This window comes from Pseudoliparis swirei, chromosome 24, assembly GCF_029220125.1.
Source record: "Pseudoliparis swirei isolate HS2019 ecotype Mariana Trench chromosome 24, NWPU_hadal_v1, whole genome shotgun sequence".
NCBI lineage: Eukaryota > Metazoa > Chordata > Actinopteri > Perciformes > Liparidae > Pseudoliparis > Pseudoliparis swirei.
Genome location: NC_079411.1, coordinates 9428110 through 9453623, shown reverse-complemented (window position 1 = coordinate 9453623; position 25514 = coordinate 9428110). Strand labels below are relative to the sequence as shown.

General features: G+C 40.8%; 1 protein-coding gene across 3 annotated transcripts; it reads left to right on the top strand.

Moving 5' to 3' along the window:
• The first annotated feature begins 8354 nt into the window (after positions 1 to 8354).
• On the top strand, positions 8355 to 25124 carry foxe1 (forkhead box E1). Of its 3 annotated transcripts, none has more exons than XM_056410372.1 (5): positions 8355 to 8525; positions 12237 to 12353; positions 12995 to 13098; positions 13719 to 13762; positions 23299 to 25124. In XM_056410372.1, the coding sequence occupies exons 1-5, from the start codon at positions 8438 to 8440 to the stop codon at positions 24416 to 24418; spliced, it is 1473 nt and encodes a 490-aa protein (XP_056266347.1). In that variant the 5' UTR covers positions 8355 to 8437; the 3' UTR covers positions 24419 to 25124. The 3 variants fall into 3 exon arrangements, 2 of the variants coding, with proteins under 2 accessions (XP_056266347.1, XP_056266346.1); XM_056410371.1 differs by having other exon boundaries at positions 13644 to 13762; XR_008831032.1 differs by lacking the exons at positions 8355 to 8525; positions 12237 to 12353; positions 23299 to 25124 and adding an exon at positions 15533 to 16082 and having other exon boundaries at positions 13010 to 13762.
• The last annotated feature ends 390 nt before the right edge of the window (positions 25125 to 25514 follow it).

Below are 25514 nucleotides of genomic sequence, written 5' to 3'. Positions count from 1 at the left end.
TCGTCCTCGTCCTCTTACCCTTACTCCTCTGCCTCTCTAGTCTCCTCTACCTTCCATGTTTTCATCCATTCTTCTTCAAATCAGGAGGTCAACCACACTCTAAAAAGTCCAACTTCAAATTTGTTGTCCTAACACATTTTTTAAAGTTGAGTCAACAAATGCCTTTGAAAAAAGTTGACCTAACTCAAAATGTCAATTTCATTAATAAAGAGTGGAATCCACTTAAAATGTTAAGTTGAGAAAACTTAATATAGTGGTTTGGGCATCTGCTGAGGTAACTAAGGCCACTGCGCATGTATGTCAGAAAACACACACACATATATATATATATATATACAAATACATATATAAATACATATATATATATATATGTAAATACATATATATACTACTTTAATCTCATATTTTAAATAATAAAATAAAATAAAAATATTTTCTTTAGCCCCTGTTTAAAATACATTGGTTTTTGATACCATTGTTTGTTTATTATATTTAGATATGGATTAGATTTGGAAGGATATTGTCCATTGTTTAAAGGCAGATTTGCTCCAGTTCAGGTTTTTGTCAGTAGTACTTATTGAATTAAAGGGAGCCTGTACCGTGAGAGCAAATGTTTGCCTGTATTTTGCTCAATTTATTTATTTAATTTAACAGACTATGAAGATTGAAATACTATAATACTAATGTGTAGGAGGTGACTCTTGGATGAAAGTGTTATATTTTAGTTTTAAAAATCTGCATAAAAATGTCTTTTGACTTTTAAATTGTATTGTTACAGAATGGGAAGAAAAAAAATGAAAATTTAAAAGAGGCGGTGAATATTTATTATAGTCTCTGTATGCTTGTTTTCTCAAGCAGCCCAGTTTCAAGGGAATGCCATTGTCCTTCTGTGTTGTATATATGTTCCATCATATACCATTGTGGCAGCGGGGGGTGTTAAGGCTCGGCTGCAGAGTGGGTGGAGCGGGGGTGTGGTTCAGGGAACGGTGTCTGATTGTCATCAGCTGGACTGATTGGTAATCAGATTGGTAATCAGTCCAGCTGATGACGATCTGTGTTGGTTATCTGAGTCTGTCTCCATAAAGGAGCTGGACAGACAGGAGATGAGAGGAGCGTGGAGAGCAGAGACACAGTCTGCTGTCGGAATAAACCTTATTACCGAATATCCCTCTGGCTACTTGTTGCTTATTGGTGCTTTAGGGGGGGGGCCTACTCGTGAGGGCTACACACGTGTCACAACCATGTTCCAAAGCTTGTTTCAAGGCCTTGATTTTGGATTCACAAAACAGATTTTTATTCTTTTTTTTTCTTTATGCAGCCATTTTGATTTTTAAGGATGTTGACCCTCTGCTGTCTATGTTCAAGTGTTGACACCTGGAATTCATATAGTTATGCAAACAAATGTTTAGTTATTGTTAATAAACATTTTGTGTTTGAAGAAGTTTGTTTTCTTTAACTGTTGACTTTTCCAAAGAAAACGGTGTACATTTTTAATTAATTTAAATAAAGGCAACATTGCAAAGAATGTTGAGTGTACTCAAATAATGGGCAGTGAAATTTAGTAACAAAACATTTTAAGTTAAAAGTAAGTTCTCTCAACAAAACATTTAAAGTTAAAAGTAAGTTCTCTCAACAAAACATTTCTCAACAAAAAATGTTAAGTGCTGTTGATGTATGTTTTTAATCTACAAGAACACACAATTTAAAGTTTCTCCAATTTAATATTTTAAGTGTTCTGAACTTAAGTACATGAGTAGATGTAACTATCAAATGCAATATTGTAAGTAGTGTTAACTTAAATACATAAGTACGTCTGAATAGTAATGTTACGTTTGACAAACTTAAGATATCACTTTGAGTGAACTTCTGATCATAAGTTGACACAACACATTAGCCCTTAGTTGAGTGAACTCAAAAAGGCTTTGCAGCTGGTTGCCTCACTTTTTTAAGTTGACTCAACTTTTCTTTTTTTAGAGTGCATGGCCCTTATATTGCTAAAGCCTTGATTCCAAATTGCACAACAGCCATGGAAATGGAAGTTTTGCCAATTGAATAGCAGTGTGTTCTGTCTGAACACAAGGAGGTGTGGCATTGATGAAGTGTGCAAAGTAGAGAGTTTGGTGTTTAGTGTTTTGAAGAAAGTGTGGCTAACAATTGAAATCTGTGTCTAAAGCAGATACTTGTGCTTATAGTTTAGCAGAATTGGTTTAGGGAGTTGGCACATGAGTTACAGGTTGTGGTCATTGTGTTATAAGTTCCAGTTTTTGTGTGTAATCAATCGAGAAAAACTGTAATAAACAGACGTTGTATTTGAATACACGCAACATAGCACGGTTTACACACATACCAAATAGTTTCAGTTTCCAGTTTATTACGAAAGCGCTTAGCTAAAACGTCGGCAGTCTAATTAGTTAGTCAAATTATTTTTTGTTTAAAAGAGGTATTGATTTATCTTACAGTTTTTCTCGATTGCTTAAACACATGTTTTGAAAGCATGCCTCGTTTTCTCAAAACTCTAAACACAAATCCCAAAACCACTCACACAAAATGCAAAACCCTTTATATCTCCTGCTAAATGCAACAAAACAGTGTTATGTCACCTCAAAAGGGTATTTTGTTTTCAAATGACAAACACAGCCCATTATATGAGGAGACATTCTAAGCATCGATTGAACACTGATGTGCTCAATGGAAAACACTACGATGAAATGGGAAAACGCCAGTATGAAGGCCTTATCAGGAGCATTATGCCTTTTCATGTCCAGTGGTACTGTACGCTTTCTCCTGTTGTAAAATATTGTAAATGTATAATGTTTTAACTCAAAATATAAAACACACAAATATACAACAAAAATGTTTCTTTCTTTTTTCTAATTTGTTCACAGAACAAACAATAGAAAATAGACCAATACAGTCAACAAAAAAGAAAAGAAAAGTGTAAATAAAAAAGGACCAAAAAAATACTCCTCTGCCTCTCTGGTCTCCTCTACCTTCCATGTTTTCATCCATTCTTCTTCAAATCAGGAGGTCACCTGTGGCCCTTATATTGTTTGATTCCAAATTGCACAACAGCCGTGGAAATGGAAGTTTTGCCAATTGAATAGCAGTGTGTTCTGTCTGGACACAAGGAGGTTTTGGCATTGATGAAGTGTGCAAAGTAGAGAGGATGGTGTTTAGTGTTTTGAAGAAAGTGTGGTTCACAATTGAAATCTGTGTCTAAAGCAGATAATTGTGCTTATAGTTTAGCAGAATTGGTTTAGGGAGTTGGCACATGAGTTACAGGTTGTGGTCATTATGTTCTAAGTTCCAGTTTTTGTGTGTAATCAATCGAGAAAAACTGTAATAGTAATCTTTGAGGCTGTAGTTTATTTGAGGCTGTTGAACAATAATACATTCTCCTCAGAGGTGTTTCCAGTTACAGTTTTTGCCTATTGCTTCCACATGTTTTGCTAAATTTGGCTCATTGTGTCAAAACTCTACACACAAGCAAAGAAGACACCACACTGGGAAATAAACCATTCACATCTATGTCAAATTGAAACTCTGCTATCAAAACCTAACAATCCTTTGTCAAAATGTCACTCTGATGACAAAATGATGCCCACTTGCATCATATGAATACACTTTCAGATCAGCAGCAACACACTAGTCTACTTTATATAAAAAACTGCAGTCTTTTGTTTTCAATGTTTTTATTCAGTTCCATAGAGGGCATATTTTCACAACAACCAAAAAAATGAAATACTGAATTCAAAATCATTACATTAGTATATTTTACAGTACAGTACATTTAGTTACATCAAAAATAAAACAAACAATACACTACTGTAAACACAGAAAAACACAATTGTGCGCAAGTGGGCTTATGGATCCTGCCGTCTGTTGGGGTCTGGCCACAGGATCTCATCAACATCACAAGCAATGTCTTCTCTCGCTAAGCATCGGGGGGAATATCCCCTTGTGTGGCGAATCCATCCCTGGATTGACCTCACCTCGATGTCTCCGCAGGCCTGTTCCATTGCCTGCAGAAGAGGCATACGGGCATGTGGTTGGCGGTCATATACGCGCCATCTCCAAACGGAAAATAATTCCTCTATAGGATTTAGAAATGGCTAGTAAGGGGGCAAGTACAGAACTTCAAATTGATCATGGTTGGTGAACCAGTTCTGGACCAGAGCAGCCCGATGGAAACTAACATTATCCCAGACAACAACAAACCTGGGCTGCTCTGGTCCATCCTGTACAACTGCATCATGAAGTGCATCTATAAATGTGATTATGTGTTGCGCATTGTAGGGACCCAGTTTGGCATGATGGTGCAGTCGCCCTCGAAGACTCATGGCAGCACACAATGTGATGTTTCCCCCGCGCTGCCCCGGGACGTGTAAAATTGCCCTTTGGCCAATTATATTACGTCCCCGTTATCTGTTTTTGCTAAGGTTGAATCCAGCCTCGTCAATGTAAATACATTCATGCGGCTGGGCAGCTCCATCCATGTCCAAGATTCTCTGTCACAAAATGTTTTGTTGCTGGCTGATTGGTGTTCAGTTTTGTAAGTAAGTGTTTTCAGGTGTGTGTCTATGTCTTTTCAATTAACCAATGTGTGTTGTATTTTGAATAGAGGTGTTTTCCCAATGGTACCCTGAGATTTCATTTTTGAACTAAGTGTCTTATGTATGAAATTATGTGTAGTGTCTAGGAGCAAGTGTGTTGCAGAAAGGAGCAAGTGTGTTATAGAATTGCAACTAAAGTGCAAAGCAGCGCTTTTGTTTAAGGTATGGTTACACTTTGTTTAAGGTATAGTAACAACAACTTCAAGTTATGTTACTTTGGTTTAAGCATGTGTCTATAGTGTTCAAGCAACGGACAAAAACTGTAATAAACCCATATTTGATACAAATGGGACAATTTTCTTTTTCATGCAGCCTTTCATGTGAGCAGTCGTCTCCATTCTCAGCTGCAACGTTTTAATAGTCATAATGATACATATGAAAATTAAAAGCTGTTAAAAATGTACAATATGGACACCCCTCCCTCTCTTCCAGTCATCTATACAACTAATTGTAACAAAGCTATAACAGTACCGGAAATAATGTTAATAAAATGTACAGTAAATGAAATACCTCAAAATAGTAGGACAGTTTTTGAGTAATTGACCCTTCACTAACCCCCGTCAACTGCCGTTACTCCATCATGTTACCCCGTTACCATGTTGCACACTGCACCCCCTGAATAAATACTATTTCATTTTTGGAAAAACTAAAAGCGATTTCAGAGAGAAGGTAGAAGAGTCTGCCATGTGTGTTTAAAGGAAAATTGGTCTCATAGGATAGGGTATGTTCTTCATCAATTGAAACTATCTGTAAAGTTTGATATTAATTGCATACTTGTACTTCATAAAAAAATGTTATGTCATATTTGTTCTTGGAATGGATCATTTATATCATGAGTTATTGCTACTTTGACTTGAGTAGAGTATGTGAGTAGGTCCTCCACCTCTTTCACACACCTCAGAAGAGGATGCAGAAAAAAGTATACGGAAAATAAATTAAAGAAATAGACCAAGACAGGAGTTACTGCTGAGACACACACTCACGGAATTCGGAACAGACTGAGAGTTCAAGCCCACCGTCCACCTTTGCCCAGCATCCTTCTTGCTAACGTCCAGTCTCTGGAAAATAAGATGGATGATTTTAGGGCAAGGATCAGATTCGTCCTTCTCTGTTTTCCGTGCAGACAGAACGGAAGAGTCTGGTAAATCTAAGGGTGGAGGGGTTTGCTTCATGACAAACAACATGTGGTGTGACCCCAAGAACATTAAGACTCTTAACCTGGAACATCTGACGATCTCATGCCGTCCATTCTACCTTCCCGGAGTTCAGCTCGGTCATCACCACAGCCGTCTACATACCACCACAAGCGGACACCGACGTAGCACTATCGGACCTACATGATGTGTTATGTCGGCATCAGAACAAATATCCCGACGCGGCTGTGGAGGTGGCCGGGAACAGGGCAAACCTAAAAAGTCATGCCGAACTTTCACCAGCATACCAGAGGAAAGAACGTTGGACCACTGCTATACGCCATTCAAGAGAGGCTACAAGGCTGTCTCTCTCCTCCGTTAGGGAAATCAGACCATGCCGCCATTTTTCTGCTTCCGGAGTATAAACAAAGGATCGCGGAAGCGGTAGTGAAATGCGGTGGTCTGACCAATCAGAGGCTGAGCTACAGGACGCTCTGAGTATCGCCGACTGGGACATGATCCAATCCAGTTCCAGTGTAGCAATGAGCCTCATTCGTCCCCACGGTAAAAGTTAGGGACTTTCCTAACCAAAAGCCGTGGGTTGATAGATCCATCCGTGAAGCTGTGAACGCCTATAACTCCGGTCTTGTATCCGGCAACATGGACGAGTACAAGGCAGCGGTCTATGGACTGAGGAGGGCGGTGAAGGACGCCAAAAGGAGGTACCGAGACAGAGTGGAATCACAGATGGAGCAGCGCGACACCAGGCGCCTATGGCAGGCTACGGACTATCACAAACTACCAGAGCAGACCCAATGGTGAGTGCTAGCGGACGACCTGAACTCATTTTATGCACGGTTTGAGGCTAGCAACAACACCGTTAGCGTAGCCGAGGTGAGTTCTACCGCTGGGGATGAACACACACTCTCTGTGACCGAGCACAGTGTGAGGAGGGCTCTGTTGAGGGTGAACACCAGGAAAGCTGCAGGTCCAGATGGCATATCTAGTACTGAAGACCTGTGCTAACCAGCTAGCTCCAGTGTTCACCACAATATTCAACCTCTACCTGGCTGAGTCCGTGGTCCCCGCCTGCTTCAAGAGATCCACTATTGTCCCTGTGCCCAAGAATGCTTCTCCAGCATGTATGAATGACTACCGACCGTGGCCCTCACCTCGGTGGTCATGAAATGCTGAGAGGCTGATAAAGGACTACATCTGCGCCTTCCTCCCTTCCTCCATGGACCCGCTGCAGTTTGCTTATCGCCCAAACAGATCCACGGATGATGCTGTCTCCCAGGTTCTGCACACCACACTCTCTCATCTGGACAGCCAGAGTGGGCTATGTGAGACTGCTGTTCATTGATTATAGTTCAGCTTTCAACACCATAGTCCCTCCAGACTGGCCGGCAAGCTGATTGACCTGGGACTGAACACCTGCCTGTGTGCTTGGATCCTGGACATCCTGACCGCCAGGCCACAGGTGGTCAGGGTGGGCAGACACACCTCCAAATCCCTCACCCTGAACACAGGATCCCCCAGGGTTGCGTCCTCAGCCCCTACTGTACTCCCTGTACACACATGACTGTGTGGCCAGGTTCAGCTCCAACACCATCATCAAGTTTGCGGATGACACAGTGGAGGTGGGCCTGATCTCAGAAGGCCTACCTGGAGGAAGTTGCTGATCTGTCACTCTGGTGCCAGGACAACAGCCTCATCATGAATGTCACCAAAACTAAGGAGCTGATTGTGGACTTTAGGAGGGTACAACAACAGAGGACGTACTCACCACTGGGGATTAACGGGACTACTGTGGAGAGGGTGATAAATACCTGGGAGTCCACATCACCGAGGATCTGACATGGTCAACAAACACAGACACTCTGGTGAGAAAGGCAAGGCAGCGCCTACCACCTCAGGCAGCTGAGGAAATTTAAAGTTTCCCAGAGGATCCTTCAGTCCTTCTACTCTGGAGCTGTAGAGAGCGTCCTGACAGGAAGCATCACAGCCTGGTTTGGCAACTGCTCCGCTCAGGACAGGAAGGCTCTGCAGAGAGTAGTGCGTTCGGCTGAGCGCACTATTGGAACTACACTCCCACCCTGCAGGACTTGTACACCAGGAGGTGCAGAACCAGAGCCGGCAGGATCATGAAGGATCCTCACCACCCCAACAACAGACTGTTTCAGCTGCTGCGGTCAGGCAGGCGCCTCCGTAGTCACGCTGCAAGAACAGAGAGACTGAGACGGAGTTTCTTTCCTCAGGCCATCAGGATTGTGAACTCCGACCTCACCAGGACCCCCACATAGACCCACACAACTGCCCCTCTTAGGCACACACACACACACACACACACACACACTTACTGTAAATATTGTGTTGTTTTTTATTTGTAAATAGTGTGTACTTGTTGCCCTTGCACATTCCTGCTGAGCATTGCCACTTTCATTTCACTGCACACCCTGTGTGTGTATGTGACAAATAAAACATCTTGAATCTTGAATCTTGAATCACGCACACACTCTGAGGAGCAGCTGTTGTGGGAGTGTGCCAGTGTGTGTCATTACATGTTTTCCTGTGGCGTTCATACATAGTTTCTCTATTCAGCAGGAAAGCCCAGCTCTCAACACCAGACAGAAGCAGCTAATACCCCTGTCTGTCAGGGCCGCTCAAAGACCAAGTGATTGGTGATGACAAATGAGGCAGTCACACAGGTCCAGCAGCTACACGGCAGCAGAGAGCGAGAGGGAGGGAAAAGAGAGGAGGCGGGGACTGGAAGGAGCATGTGAGTGCCAACATGGAGGAGTGTGTGTGTGTGTGTGTGTGTGTGTCTGTGTTCTTGCATATTTGTTAATAATACTGTGAGGGTCTCTGGGGGTCTGACGCCACGCTTGTCCGTCAGTCTGAAAGAGGGTGACGTTTGTTTCCACTTCCAACACCAGCTCTGTCCCCATGAGGGTCTCTGTCACTCACGCTTACACACTGGAATCTAAAAGAGGATGGAAAAGTATATCTGTGTGATTGTGTGTGTGTGTGTGTGTGTGTGTGTGTGTGTGTGTGTGTGTGTGTGTGTAAATGTAATGAGAGAAAAATGTGACCCTTGGTCTAACCTCTGCTCAGCAGGGGTCGTCTTGGTTCTTTCAAGGTTGGATGTTGAATCAAAAAGGGTGAGCACATCACACAAGTGTGAAAGAACACTTTTACTCACTTTATTACCTTCGCATTGAAAATGCGGAAGGTTATGTTTTGATCGCCGTGTATTTATTTATTTATTTATTTATTTGTATGTGTGTTATTCGCAGAACTCAAAAAGTATTGAACCGAATCGCATGGAATTTGGTGAGATGATTGGTTATTATCCGGGGACCATTTGATTAGATTTTGGGATCAATCGGGTCAAAGGTCAAGGTCAAGGTCATGGAAAGGTCAAAATCTTTTTTTTACCATAGCACGATACATTTGTGTACAATTGGCATGCAACTAATGCCAACATTTTCATAATTCAATGCCCACATTTTCATAATTCAAGGTATCTTCAATGCCGAAGGTGCCCATTCTAGTTCATTCTTTCCATCAGACTTTTTATCCTACATCTTTTAAAGTACATCACACAGGAAACTAGCACACATGGTTTATTGTAAGCCTCATTTACACTTCATTTTTGTAACCATTATCATCAAGATAAAATACTAATTATCTTTATTCCCCCGGGGAAGCTCGTGTTCTTCTGTTTCGGGAGGATCACATTTATAATACGCAGTCTGGCAGATGAGAACACATCTGTTAACTTTTCAGTAACAAGTGGTTAATTTAAGGAGGTTAATTGTAAAAAATATATATATATATTACAAAATTAATTAAATGTATAACAACACAAACAAAAAGATGACATGTCTTTCATGGAAATTAATTGAATAGAAAACGGAAGGATTAAAGGTTTGACTTAAATTGTAAAATGTATTAGAAAAAGACATCGCAAGTATCACAACTTACACAAACCAAGAAAAAAAGTCCCAAGTTTAACGGTAATGATATATTAGATGGTGTGAACAATGAAAACAACAATAATATCAATACAAGTAAACATCAAACATCTAAAGGCTTGAAATAGTTATATGAACAGGTAATATCAATATCTTCAGAAAAGCCTCCAGGGCTGAGAAAACACCTGCAGACAGGTTGATGCTGCTGTTCTGGGATATCTTATGTACACTACACAATGTGCTTATCCTGCACTTCACCAGGCCAAACAACTGGGGTTTTAATCATTTCGTTATTTGGCAGAACTGAAGTAACTAACTTGAGTGTAGCTTATTCCTGGTCAAAAAGTGATCCCAGTGGTTTAGCTTGTAAAAAGTTTTAAAGTGTGAGCCAACAGTGAATCATCATGACAAATGGTACCAGGCTGAGGGCCGGCCACACAGCATGCAAAACAGCCCAATGGAACAACATTTGGTGTGCAAATCCACCAATCCATTCAAATAGTGTCCACAACTAAAAGTTGATACACAAACAAATCAATTAACCTGAGGGAGGTGGAGATGGAGGTGGAGGTGGAGGTGGAGGGGGGCACATGGCACCTTTCAAAGAATAATTTAACATTTAACGACACTGACTTAAACAAACAAACCGTAACCCCCACTGCTGTAGATACTGTGTGATGTCTCTGATCGGTGGTAAGGAGGAGTCTCAAGGCGGTGGAACCTGTCCGCTTGTGGATCCATTCTCCTGCTTTAATCCCGGAGACTGTCACACCCATCACTCTGCCATTGTACAGCTGAAACCTCTCTATGCATGACAGAAAGTGGGTGCTTGAGTGTATCACCCTTACAAGCACGGCCCAAATCACACACATAAATGTACATGCACATTGGCGTGTAAACTCAATGCCACACACGCGATTCAAAGTCTTGGCTTTTAGTACTTTGTGCATTAATAATCTTAGAACTGTACACCTGCAGCTGTAGAGCCTCCAGCTGAATCTAGGTGTTAGTCACTCTCATTCTCTATAACTCTTTCAGGCTGTTATTGGAGAGGTTAAGATCAAGACACGTAAACAAAGTCTATTATTTTCTGACAGAATCCAGAATAACTTGTCTGGCAGTGAAGCCTCAACTTCCTGAACCACATTGTTTTATAACAGTGTAGAGTTGAATGTGTTTTTATTAATCCGTACGAAATCTTAATCTTTTCAGGTTTGCTGATACAACACGTTAACTTCCTTTTTTGCCATCTTCTCCTCACCATCACCTCCTTTCGCCCTCCTTCAGCGTGATTATTTTCTGTTTTTTTTGTCTCCAATTGTTCCCTTTCAATTCAATTCAATTCAATTCAATTCAGTATATTTTGTATAGCCCAATATCACAAATTACAAATTTGCCTCAGAAGGCTTTACAATCTGTATACATACGACATCCCTGTCCCAGGACCTCACATCGGATCAGGAAAAACTCCCAAGAAATAGAAAAAAAACTTTCACAAGGAAAAAAGGGAAGAAACCTTCAGGAGAGCAACAGAAGCAATAGATGTCATGTTTACAGATGGTATCAATACAACACATTCAATGAGTATGCCAGAGTGTATGAATACGATCCAGACCTCCACAATCCTTTGAAATACAGTTATTGTTTACAGCTTGGGTCTTGTTTTCGTAATTATTGAATTAATGATAAGACATCTCCAGAAAGCATTCTGGCAGAGCAAGAAATGTGAGCGTTCAGATGATCAGATAGCCAATGCTTTAGCCAGATTAAAGAATATAAACCACTTTCTTTGAAAGTAAAACCAGAAGTCATCCCACACGAAATGTTAGTAGTAATCGCTCGTGGCACAAGAACACTGTGGATGCACAACTACAGTAAGCAGAGCAGGTCAAATTTAAACCAAGAGCTTGATCTGTAAACTGTGGCGGCTGTTGACAACAGACAGTTTGTGAAATAATTTAATTTAATAAATGTTCTCTTCTGAATAAGTTTGGCTAGTTTGGTGTATGATCTGACTGCTTGTTTCTTCCCCAGACTGAGTTATTGTCTTTCCAGCAATTAGATCTCAACAATTAACTTTCTATAGCGCCTTTCTAGTCTCCCGACCACACATGCAAGGAAGCAAGTAAAGTTTATTTATATTGCAATTATCACAGACAAAGTGTCACAAAGTGCAGTACAGTAGTCAATTAAAATAATTTGGCAGTAACAGAGGCCAAAACATATCAACAGTTAAAAGAGTAAAGTACAATACACAGTAAAAGATGGTGCAATACATTAAATAAACAAAAAGAGAAGATAAAAAGCAGGCCATAGAATATTCAAATCAACCAAATGCCAGTGTAAACTGGTATGTTTTGAGATGGAGTTTAACTAGTGCCACCAGCACCTCAGGATCTCATCTAAATAGTCATTCAGTGTCTTGCCCGAGGACACTGTGGCATGTGGCATCTATTCGATCTGTGTTATATGAGCTTTAAATGTATTTGATTTGTTGATATTTGGATTGGTAGGTGATGTCGCCTCACAGCAAAATCGTTCACAGGCAGCGGGGGTTGTACTGTGTGGAGTCAGCTTGGAGCCTGGGAGGGTGATCTGGTTTCCTCCCACAGTCCCAAGACATCCAGCAGGTTTGGTTAATCTGAGATTATATGTTGCCTTTAGGTGTGAATGTGGGTTTGAATAGTTTTTCTCGACTGTGTCAAACCCTGTGACCCTTAAGGATACGCAGGTGTAGCTAATGGATGGATGGAAGGCATTCATTTGTGATTACAAAGTTTCCCACACTATTACATTGCATTACATTACATATCATTTAACTGGTGCTTTTATTCAAATATACAATGCATTCATTCAATCATGAGTACAAACTCAGAAAAACAAGAATCAAGAAAGTACAATTTCTTCAAGAAAGCCACAATACGAAATGCTATGTAAGTTCCACTAAAGTGCTGATGTGACTTTTGGCTGGGGTGTGACGTGGGACCATGTCCTGGATGTAGACGGGACCCGATCTGTTCGCAGCACGGTACGCAAGTCCCAATGTAGTGTGGGTGAATTTAGTTTGAAGCCCAGTCGAGCCGCTGCATTCTGGATGAGCTGCAGAGGTCGAGGGCCCGAGCAGCTAGACCTGCCAGGAGGAGGTTACAGTAGTCATTATTAGTATGAACCTTTTCAATGATCTACTTCTGCCCTACCTATTCCTTACACAGCATGGATACTAATAGACAGTTTAGTATGTCAGTTCATATAACCCCCTCTGACCGCATAGATCATGAACAGACCATGACAACACCTGTGAGAGCTGAACAAAGAGAAGGAAAGTGTCTGCTACGGGACAGACTTCCACCTGCAGCTGCACCGAGAGAAATCCAGGTGAGTAGGTTTCTAATGAGGGAGATTATCAGCATTGTTCATCAGTATTTCCTCTCATTTCTCTCTGTCTTACTCACTCGTGTGCAATGTTACCTCAACAGTTGACCCACCTTTAACCTGTGTTTACACCTGAATTTGGCTATATTTGCCAAGCACAAGCCCAGGGCAGCTCAAGACGAAACCACAAAAGATCATTTACTATCCGATGTGTTAAATACCAGGAGAATAAATCCCTATTTTGTCACATATGGCATCAATCTGAAAACAGTTTAGGACACAATTACTTCTGTGTTTTGTTTTGTTAATGTGTTAGATGTACAATTATATTACAAAATGACATGTAAATAACAGTCTTTAAATGTACAAATACAGCAATTATACTGGTCGCATATCTTTAAAAGACTCTACCCACAAAGGGCAAGATATGTTGTGTTTGAGTGCCTGATTGCTTGCACACAAGATGTGGCTTGTATTGGCTTTTTCCTCTAAGTACAGATAATCCACATGTGTCAGTGATTGAGGAGGTTCAAATCCCACTGTAACAGACACACAGGTGGCACTGGAAAGAAAGAACATACCAGTCTCAATTTCTCTCTCTCTCTGGCCGATTGCCATGCAAGACTGAGTCAGAAGGACAACCTCCCTCCACACAACCTAGATACAGGTATGCATGAGATCTACAACACTCAACACACTGCTACCTCTCTTCTGTTACACACACACACACACACACACACACACACAAGTGGACCGCTCTGCACCGCATCCTGTTTGAGTGGTCATGCTCAACTCTCTCAGTCAACTCGTGCACAGAAATAGCGGTGCCACTGATACCACGCATGTGTGTTGTCTTTTGCGGCTGGAAAGAACTTTAATTATCGGGTCATAAATTGTTACAAGACAATTACCAGACAACTGACGACCTATAATTATTAACAACAACAATGGATTTTTTGATCTTAGCCTTCAAAGAAACCGAAGCAGTCATCCAGCGTTGATACTATAAAAGATAAGTGATGTCTAAACAAACTCACACAGATGTGTTAAGAACACTTAACAAGTGGCTCTTAATTTATGTGTCGCAAGAACAGGAAGTTTGAAGAGCTCACGGACGTTATTCATCTTGTGATAAAGAATCGCAAGCAGTCCCTGCTCGGCAGCTATGGTTACCATGAAGCACTGAGAGTAACATGTAACACATTGACGGTCCCCAGAGGATGAATCATTATAACTGGCAATACCCCGAACATATAAGGGCTTCTGGCGACCCACTGGGCCTTAGCTTGGAGGATTTTATTTCACTGTACTTTTGTTTGTGTGTTTTTAAGATATTTTTCTAGAGTTTCAGTCCGGCGGCACAGTTGCAAACTTAGATATAAAAGTTGGAAAGTCCAACAACCATCTGTTGGATAAACTGTGATCGCACGACAGGAAATAGCAGGTCTGAGATGTGTGTTCTAAACTACGCAGTTTCGTCCTCATACAACCGTTCGTTTAATGTCTTACATTTGAATATCTAGAAACACCAGCGATCAGTGCAGAACCGCTTTAGGCCACAAAACTGCTGGATTAGGTTTAAGAAAAGATTTTAGTTAAAATAAGTGACACACATACGTGGTTTTATTAAGTACCTACGTTATAACAAAAGTAAATCTCCTGGGTGAAAGTGTGTATGTTTGTTTAACGCATCCATCCATCTGGACCTCTCTCTGTGTGAGAGCACGTCCTGGCTTGAGTTTTATACGAGTGGGTTGTATATGGCTACTGTAGTGAAGGAACTTATATCATTTGAGGAGGTATTACCAATTATTTTACAACATCTACTAACTGTTTATGATTCATTGATATACAAATCAATCATCTCTTCGTATTTAAAAAAAATCTACATGTTAAAGATCATACAATAACAAACATGCATTTTCAGAGCCAAGGCCCTTTCTACAAATGCTTCATCTGCCGAGCTTAAAAAAGCATGTCAGGAGTTTGACAGCTGAGAAAACACAACCGCGTGCTCAGGGACCTGGGAGGAAGCTGATGAATACCTGTATCTTCCTGCTTAGGAATCAGAGGATTTAGGTGGCGGTGAAAGCCTGTCAGCAATGACACACACTAAAACCTTGTTGTGCTTCAATGACAAATTGCAATAGCTGTGACCAAAGCAGCGATTATGGTGGAGGTGAGATAAAAGATGTTTAAAAAATAACCGGCCATTATTGCTGCAGGCTGGAGATAGAATTTGGACAGGGTGCCTTTCTCACACAGGAAAGACAGACAAGGGAGACCATGTCATGAATCAAGTTGAACCATGTACCTACTTGTAATGGGTGTTTCCGAGCAGTCACTATTTATCTTTCAACATTATAATATATACAGTTTTTGCTTGAGAATTGTATGTGTGACATTTTGGAAAATGCATTTGTTTTTCTTTTTGCAGAGATTTGCGTGAAATAAATTAAGTCCTCATGCAAAGAAGACTGAAGATTTCCTTTAAAAGTATTATTTTTGTATCTTATTTTTGATGCTGGTGTATGAATTAAGACACAGCATGGTAAATTGCAGTTAAACCTTGAGAACAGGATGCTGGATCCTTCATGTTGATAGTTTAACCCTCCTGTTACCTTTCGGGTCAATTTGACCCCATTCAATGTTTAACGTCGGTGTTCCTTGGGGTCAATTTGACCCCAGGCTGTTTTTCACTGTGTCAAACATATAAGAAATATCAACTTTTTTATATATTTAAAGGGCTATTTAGGTAGTCAACAAATAAACATAAAGTACCTCACACTTAAACTTGGGAAACAATATTAATTCTAATAATTTTCTGGAGGTTTTAATTGCTGGGGTCAAATTGACCCCGAGGGTCAAATATGTTAGTAAATGAAAAGGTAACAGGAGGGTTAAAGGACACAAATTGCCAGACTACATACTGAAGAAGGGCGTCTTGCCCAAAATGTCCCTGTGGAAATATTAAAAAGTCGAATTGGTGTGCTGTCCTAGTCTTTTCTTTTAAATCTTAGGTTGACAAATGATCTAAGAAGCATGGGAAGTTTCCTAACCCAGCTTGTGCGTGCCATTACGTGCCCACACACAGAAGGCGCTGCATCGCACAAATCAAGAGGAAAGACAGCAAAAGCTTTACTTCATGGGAAATACTTTGCCAAAAGCCACAAGAGCTCTGTGTGGTAACAACTCGTCTCCTCTGAGTCTTCTCCTTCTCCCTTTCCTCTCTACCTCGCGGTCAGACAAACACACACACACACGCACGCACACACACGCACACACACACACTTTCTGTGTAAATGAAGTAGAAGAAAATAAGGAGGATAGTGCTCGACTATAGTCGACTATTCTATATCCATCCTAATGTGCAATCCTGTTGTGCAACTGAGGTTCCTTTCAGGTGCAGGCACGGGTAGAAATGCTCATGTGCAGCCGCCTGGATGTGCAGGCTGAGACATCTATGGGGTGTTGACACATGGATCCTCACCGAGCCCAACTGACATTGATGCACTGACATTTGCAACCAGCCATGACTATAATTGTGTGCTCTGTTACAGTGCAGGAGAGAGAAACTGTTTCTATCGAGTAAGCGGTGAGTCATCCTGTTTGTGAATCATACAAAATAATAAACCTGATCCACAACTGACAATGAATATCGACTCAAAAGGGTGTATCATTTCATTTTCTACGCATAAATAAACAGACCAAATCTATAAATAAATACATTTGGTTCATCTTGGTCAAGATATTTTTCTCAGCTTTAGAAATCGCACCTCTCAACTTCCAGCATGAATATGTGTTAACTTTTTCAGTGATAATTAGTTGACAAGTGCTGATTAAAGTGTCACCGGCTGCCTCGTGGAGCTCGTCTTGCTCTCATGCAGCAATGCAAATGAATCTTGCATTGTTGCATTGTCTTTTAAGCTGTTTGGTAGTGGCATGTTTCCATGTTTTATTTTCGACATTTTGAGTAACTGATAATCTAAAAGATGCATTTAAGTGAAGTGAGGTTTTGGACAGGTGATTTTAGTTCGAGAAGAGGTGTGTTCACAAGCTGCTGTAACCTCACAGCCTCTGAACGTCTCCAGCGAAAACCATTGGCCGACCGTCCAAAGAATAGGACGTCGACAATCTGACATTTACCCTCACTTACGTCATGGTGATTGGCACACAGCTAAACTTTTTGTGTGCAGAATTAAGTGCAATACTATGAATGCCTTCCGGGAACGATTTTCCAAACAATCATTTATTCGTCCTCCTCTCAATTTCGCCTTCCGGCATCTTTCGTTCTTCTTGAGCATAAATTGGAATTAAGGCTAAAAGTGTCTGACAGCGCCTCTTTGGCATCCTGACACCTCAACAACTGACACCACCTTAAACCTGGACATTGTTACGTCATTTGGAAGAACTACTCCTAAGCAGAATTTTTTTTTTCAAAGATGTAACATATCACTTTTATAAGATGCTATGGCAAACTTGTTAGGACACAATTGCTTTTTTACACATCTAGCAGATGTGTAAATAATTTATGTCAACTTATTTGAACTCAAATCGTTTCCTAAACCTAGCCAGTGTGCCCTCTACTTTTTGCTCTGTTTTTAGTCTTCACCGACGACTTTTTAGCAGCTACATTTTATACAATGTTCACCAGCCAGTTGCTAGCTGTCTTTCTTTTTCTTGGAGAGCTTTCCACTGGAAACAGCTACTTGCTCAGGTCCAAAAAACGAAAGCATGAGAGTGAACCAAAACAGTAAAGTTGTGGGTCAGACTGATACACAATAAGCTGAAACTCTCTAGATTCAGATCATATTTCACACTTTTCCATCTGATACAGTGTTATCAGAACATTATTGATTATAACTGGAAAGTTGAGATTTTGTAGATTAAAAGAAGACGAAAATATATTCCTAAAAATGCATAAGATCCCTTAACCCTCCTGTTACCTTAGGGTCAATTTGACCCCATTCAATGTTTAATGTCGGTGTTCTTTCGGGTCAATTTGACCCCAGGCTGTTTTTCACTGTGTCAAACATATAAGAAATATCAACTTTTTTATATATTTAAAGGGCTATTTAGGTAGTCAACAAACAAACATAAAGTACCTCACACTTAAACTTGGAAAACAATATTAATTCTAATAATTTTCTGGAGGTTTTAATTGCTGGGGTCAAATTGACCCCAAGGGTAAAATATGTCAGTAAATATAAAGGTAACAGGAGGGTTAAACATTGAATGGGGTCAAATTGACCCCAAGGTAACAGGAGGGTTAAAAGGCATACGTTATTTCTTAATATAACCTATACATTATTCAGATAGAGAAGGTTTTCGCTTTTTTCAAACAGTGGTTATCATATTGTAAGATGGAGCTTGTTATGTCTGTTTGAATTTGAGTCTTGCGTGTGTGTGTGCGTGTGCGTGCATGCGTGTGTGTGTGTATGCTGATCGAGTCAGGCCACTGTGAAGCAAGTGAGAGTTTCTTGTTTGCATTAGCAGCTGCAGGGCCTTGGTGAAGATGCAAAATCCTGACGGTTGACTTGATCCAAACCCAGGCCAGTTTACATAACTGAAGCACTGCACTGCCCAGAGGGCCTGCCGTTAAATCAGTGTGTGTGTGTGTGTGTGTGTGTGTGTGTGTGTGTGTGTGTGTGTGTGTGTGTGTGTGTGTGTGTGTGTGTGCGTGTGTTTATTTAGCTGTCTGGTCAATTTCTTCCATATACACCTGTCAATGAACTTGAATAATACGCTTCTAGAGAATTTCCCCTGTCTGCTCTTTTCACCTACTTCTGAACACGTGTCCTGTTTTCACCTCGTATCGGACTTACAGTCATCCACCACTTGTGTACGTGCAACCATCAAATGGTTAAAGTCAAAAGTGTTCAAATTCAAATGTCTAATTTGTTTGTCTTTGTTTGGAGAGAGCCGTTTCTCTCTGGCACAGGGGCACAAAGTGAAGGGCTCTTCATTTGCCTTGGCTGCAGCCATGCTCTCCTGCGCAGCTGTCCCAGCCCCCAGCAGTCATTTGCCTCTCCACGCTGTGCTGTGATGGACAGGTGGAGGCCTCTCATGGCGGCATCAATGCATGGCTCCAGGGCCCTTAGCTATGGAGGCCCTGGCGTATACTCAGTGATGCCAAACCCAATGTATTTTATGCCAAAGTACACTTCAACAGGAAGACTCCGTTTGGGTGCACGCTGAGTCCCAGTGGGAGAGTTGAAAGCGTATACAAAATGTCTTGAAAAATGTACTAAAACCATGAAGGGAATTAAAAATATATGTCAAGTACTACAACAAAAGTGAGTTATAATGCATTTATATCCATGCATCTAATGTGTCCACTTTCATACGAACTGACAGTGTAATACCCTTAGTATTGGTCTCTTATATATATATATATATATATGTCTGTTTTATTGACTGATTACTGCCTATTGTTTATATCACTTTTATGTTACTATGTCTTGTGTGCACTTGACCACTTTGCTGCTGTAATCCTGTCCATTTCCCCACTGCGGGACTAATAACGGATTCTCTTATTTTACCTGATATATACGTTTAATTGCTGTTGGTGCAAAGCATGTAACGTACAGTTGGTTTATCTGAGTTTCTTAGTTGAAAAGTAAAAAGAGCGTAGAGAGGGAAGAGTAAAGTTCCAAAACAATGTGCTAAAAGATCAAAAGAAGCTCCAGACATGTGAAGGCAATTTATGACTAATATCCTGTTGGTCTAACATGAAGAGTGTCTTTTGTTTCACCCATTGTAAATATGACAATAATTAGAGCTAATAAAACAAGCATTTAAAAGAATAATGGTAAAATGTGTTTTCATTGTATTCACCCGTATAAATATTGACTTTGAGTGAAAGTTTGTTTTCATTCTTAATAAGAGCCATCCTTCCCAGTTACACTACACAATCCACATGGCACGAACGGAGAATCATTCAAGTCTGCGAAGCACATGAACTGGTTTTAAAACGTTCTTGATCACAATTGTTGAAAGAGTCACCTCTGAGCAGCATAACTCATATTTTAAACTTACACGAACACTGAGATAAAAGGCTCATGAACAAATATTAACAATAATTGCTGTGCGAGTGCCAGATTGTGATGCATGATCAAACTATGGCAACTATGAGCCTGAGCTCTAATAACAACGACTGTCTGAGGAATTACTCACCATTAATTGTTCGCTGCCATGAAGCACAAGAAGCCGTCTTAAGTAAAGGGTGAGGTCCGTCACGTCTGTCACAAGTTGAAGTGAAGAAACCACACAATCAAACACATAATTACAGTCATTTGGATTAGAGTGTATCCATTTAATAAAATATTGTTTTCATTGACCAAACATTTACTGTTTAACCTGTGTTTTAACCAGTTTCTGATAATCCCATGGTCTAAATTGAGTTTAAACTCGTTTCTAGTTTGTCTTGTTTTATTTATGTCCTTGCATATATCATATGTGTCGCAATGCTTGTATGTGTAAACTTATATAATCTATTTGTGAAGCACTTTCGTGCTAAATCTGTTTGCTTTTAAAGTGGTATATACATTAAATGAATTATTATACATTAATTACAAAAGAAAAATTTAAACTCTGTAAGACAGGTTCAAATTTGTATTGGTTGAAAATGCAAATAAATGCACTTATTTAAATAAAACAAAAACTGCCTCTTCATCCTCATTCCTACTCTATAACTATGAATAAATTATAAATTATGAACTCTTATTGTTTTGTAAAATGGTGCATCTAAGAGTCACTTCATAAACTTGGTCATTTATCTCTAATATAAGTATATTTACATATTTTTAAAGTAGAATTTAGTAATATTTAGATATGAGAACCAAATTGAAAATCCCCACCCCCATTTCTTTCTTTCAAGTTTTAAGATTCCAGCCTATAATAGTATTATCATTAGACATTATGGTTGTAACTAATTATTATTTGTCAATTATATGTTGATTATTCATTTCATTAATTGCTTAGATGACATATGTACAACGCAATTTTCTAGAGCCCAGAATTCTTTTTAAAGTTTCAATGATGTAGAGTCTTCACATTTCAGCTGAAACTATGGTAATTTTAAACTTAAACGATAATCAAAATAGATAATTCTGTTGCTAATTAGTCCATCGACTAATCGATTTTATCAACTAATGATATCAATAATGATGTACATGTGTTTACATTTTGGCTGTAAATTGTCATAAAATAATTCGATCCACTGGGATCCAGTCATGTGTGTATCTGCCTCTCCTTTCACTGACGGAGGTGTGAGGGAGCTTTACATGCTCACACACGCACATGCACACACACGCACACACACATATACATGTACAATCTTAGACAAATTACAGCATACTTACAAGTAAGTAATAAACACATCGTTTTTTAATTCAACAATTCTCATCCTATAAAAATGTATATTTCAAAATGTTAAACAAGTAGTAAATAAGACTCAGAAGACAGTGTGTCTGTGTGCGCTGTAAAGAGAAGTACATGCTGGGTTTAAATAAAATAAATGAATCAATAAGGACAACTCTTCTTTAGTTTTACCCTGTTTTTAGCAACATGCTCATCTTGGAATGACAAGACTTTGTTTTGTTGTTGGCAAGTATAATTACAAAGTTGAATTTGAACGAACAGGTGTGTGTGCACTCTCATGTGCACCCATCATACACGCCAACCCGTCTGATCACAGCGTGCTGCAGCTCCAGCCGCAGAAAGCCTGGACGGACTAAAGCTTTCATCGGGCTGTTTGTCTGAGGAAACCACGCTCCCGCCCTCACACATGCCCGCAGTGCTAACCCATCCTGGTGATGAGTGGTGGGAGTGCGCTGCCATTTTTTTCCTCTCAGTTTGTTTAAAAGATTAAGGTGATGAACCCGAGCATTGTGGAGTCGCCGGACTTCATACCACCTGAGCTGCTCAGAGGGTCAGCATTGTCTCCCTCGCTGCTGCCGGGGAAACGTAATAGTCTTTAAAGTCAGACTAAAAGCAGATCTTTTACAGATTAGACTTTCAAAGAATGAGTTTGGGCATTTTAAATCGCATGAATCAGCAATTAATAATAAAACTAATGTTGTGGACAAAACGTCTAAAACATGTGGAGCGCATTTTACCACCAATTCCTTGAAGATACTCATCATCAGAATCAATTTCGTTTCAACGAGGAATACCAATGTTGAAAGTTTGTTATTCTTCTCTCTCAGGTTGCGTCCAGGGATTGTGATGATGGTCTATATTTTGCATGCTGAAATCACAGGACGGCCTTTGTCTGGAAAACATTTACATCTCTTAACACAGCTGGCTCGTCCAACCACTGGCGCAAAACCAACAAGGAAGCAAAGTAGAAAAACAACACGTAGGTTTAGTTACCACTAAATAGGTCTTTTAGTGTTAAACGTCAAAACAACATGGACCATTTTGGACTTTTTAAAGTCAACTGAGGTTAACTTTAAAGGGACATTTGAATATCAAAAGGAAACAGTGTTTGTTTGGGCAGTTTTGGTCTTTGAAACTAAAAAAAGACTTGCATTGAATAAATATGAAGTGAATACATAGAATGTAGACACTAAATACTCTATAAATACTCTATGTTTTGTTTATAATAAACAACAGTTACAATCTCAGTCAAAAGGAGGATCTGAATAGGATTCGAATGCTAGGAATCTTTCGCCATTTAAAGACATCAGAAATGTCTTACAGCAATTTAAAAAAAATAAGAAATCCTTGAATTAAAAATATCCACCACAAAGTATGCAGACTTTGTCGAACGTGAACAATAGAGCCATAATGAGCGGAGGTATGTCAAGAGCACGTGATGCCCACGGGGGTGTGGCCCCTCAGGTGCTCTGTCAAGGTACTTACACTCCAACACTTAGTGACTCATTCTCACACACACCTTAAACATCATGCATGGCTCTCTCATACCTAACCACAACTTCACCTGGCAACACACTGTGGGAATAAGATAACTGAGCACAGCGCTTCTAAAAAGCTCATTACTTCAACTGCATTCAGACGAGCTGCTGGATTTTGGACTTAAAGACAGTGAGTTGTTTTCTACAATTGTGATCTTTCTACCGGGATTGTGTGCTGGGCTGATCTCTTGATTTGATTCCCACCACTCAGGATTAAGGATAAACTGTGGAAGTACTTATACAGTGCAGCAGTTGCACTTCACTTTTGATTCTGTCTTTGAAGGGACATTTCTGAACTGTCCATGACAATGCCGGTGGTCAAAGTGGAGAAAGACTCTCCAGCAGACAACACCTTCTCTGCCTCCAACCTTCCACTGCAGTCAGAGGAGCAGCCCCGAGGCCGGAGAAGGAAGAGACCTCTGCAGCGAGGGAAACCCCCTTACAGCTACATCGCACTCATTTCCATGGCCATAGCCAACTCCCCGGACCACAAGATGACTTTGGGGGGAATCTACAAGTTCATCACAGAGCGCTTCCCCTTCTACAGAGACAATTCCAAGAAATGGCAGAACTCCATCCGTCACAATTTGACTCTCAATGATTGCTTCATCAAGATCCCCAGAGAGCCGGGGCGACCAGGGAAGGGCAACTACTGGGCCTTGGACCCGAACGCAGAGGACATGTTTGAGAGCGGCAGCTTCCTGAGGCGCAGGAAGAGGTTTAAGCGCTGCGACTTGAGCACTTACACCTCATATGTCCAAGAGACACCCGTTTTCTCTCCTGTCCAGATCGCCAGATCGGCCGCATACACCAACTCAGTGTACAACAACATGACAGTCAGTCCGTCCTACGGGCAGCAGCTGAGCTCTGCCTATTACCCGTCTTCCTCTCCGCCCGGGTTCGGACCTGCTCAGAACCGCATGTTCAGCATCAACAACCTGATCGGACACCAGACTCCAGCCAGCATGCTGGGAGGTCAAGGGCCAGAGGTGATGCAGCAGCCCGGGCGGAACTTCAGTCCCGAGGGCCTCCCGAACGGATCCAGTCCCTGCAGCCTAGGAGCCCCAGCTTTCCAGAGCCAACCCTGTGGAGGGCCGGTATCGTCGCGCTCCGCTACGCATCCCGGGTTCACCTACTCCGGGCCAAACGGCCACCCGCACCACCATACACACCAGAGCTCGTATGGACAGGGCCACACTCAGGGGTATGCAGCGGCGGGGCGCCTCCATTCCTCAGCCCACGGGTCAGTGGAGGCCATGGACCATTACGGCAGGGTCTCCCCAGTGCAGTTGGGCTCTTTCTCCCAGTATAACAGTGCCGCAGGTCCGATCGCCAACACTGGGGGTTATCTGAGACACCCAACGTACCCGGGGAATATGGACAGGTTTGTGTCTGCTATCTGAGCTCCTGAGAATGTAGACGCGAGCATCTCACCGCCACGTTCACAGGACATTCGAGACTTGAGCGGCAGCCAGTGAGCGAGACCTTTCTGAACGCAAATGTGATCGTCTTTCTTTGTACATGACATTTGTTCAGGGCAAAACTGAGAAGCCAGATTTTTATTTTTTATTCTGACACCGCTGTGATTTAACACATTAACCCTCCAACCCATTGTTCTATATTGTTGATGCTAATTTACTTTGAGATACATGCTATGAATTTGGATTTGAATGTCCGGGCCTCCTCACACTATGTGAGTGTAAATATTATCTACTACCGTGTGTGGTTGCAAGCTTATTTTTGTGTCATGAATTGAATGTGCAAGTTTAATATTTACAACACTAGTGAGTGTAAATGAGACTTTGAAATATTAGTATAAATTATTATGCTTCATGGTCGTCGACTTTGCAATACGTGGCTTGTATGAAGAACATCAGATTTAGCACATTTGCATGTAATGTAATGCATATTAGGTTGTCTTTTTGGAAATAAACAGAATTATTTAGCACTTTGGTTCTTCAAGAATAAAATATTTAAAATATTGATGTATAATTGCTGTTCCGATTTAAGCATGTGTGCCAACATATTACCCTAGATTTGAAACGTCTTATAATGTCTAATGTGTTTTGGCAAATATTTAATTTCAAACCGTTTTACTTGCAAGTTAGAAAAAATAAAATACAACATTTTAAAAGGGCCGAACGGATCGAGACGTTTTTCCTCCAGGAACAAAAGAAAATGCCCTCACACGTCTTTTTCTTGAGCGTCGTTTCAGCTCAGCTGGTTTGAAGTGTTGTCTGGAGCCACAGTCACCGTGACCGGCCTCAATTATCATGTCCAGACATCAACACAGCACTTAGACAGACGGACAGTTAATCTACCACGCAGATCCACTAATCAAGAAAATGAATTGGCTTGTAACTCGATATGTCAGCCTATAAAGTGAAGTAGTGGGAGTCCTTTACACACACACACACACACACACACACACACAAAGTCTGCGTATCAGACAGGATGAGACTCGAGAGGAAATGCTTCATTATGGTGAAAACACTTGAT

What these genes read in the sequence shown, in the direction of transcription:
- foxe1 (XM_056410371.1), top strand. Translation starts at nt 8,438, where the DNA reads ATGAGGCAGTCACACAGGTCCAGCAGCTACACGGCAGCAGAGAGCGAG. An exon ending in CTGCACCGAGAGAAATCCAG is followed by an intron (nt 13,099 to 13,643) that starts GTGAGTAGGTTT and finishes CCACTGTAACAG; the next exon opens with ACACACAGGTGGCACTGGAA. An exon ending in TCCACACAACCTAGATACAG is followed by an intron (nt 13,763 to 23,298) that starts GTATGCATGAGA and finishes CTGTCTTTGAAG; the next exon opens with GGACATTTCTGAACTGTCCA.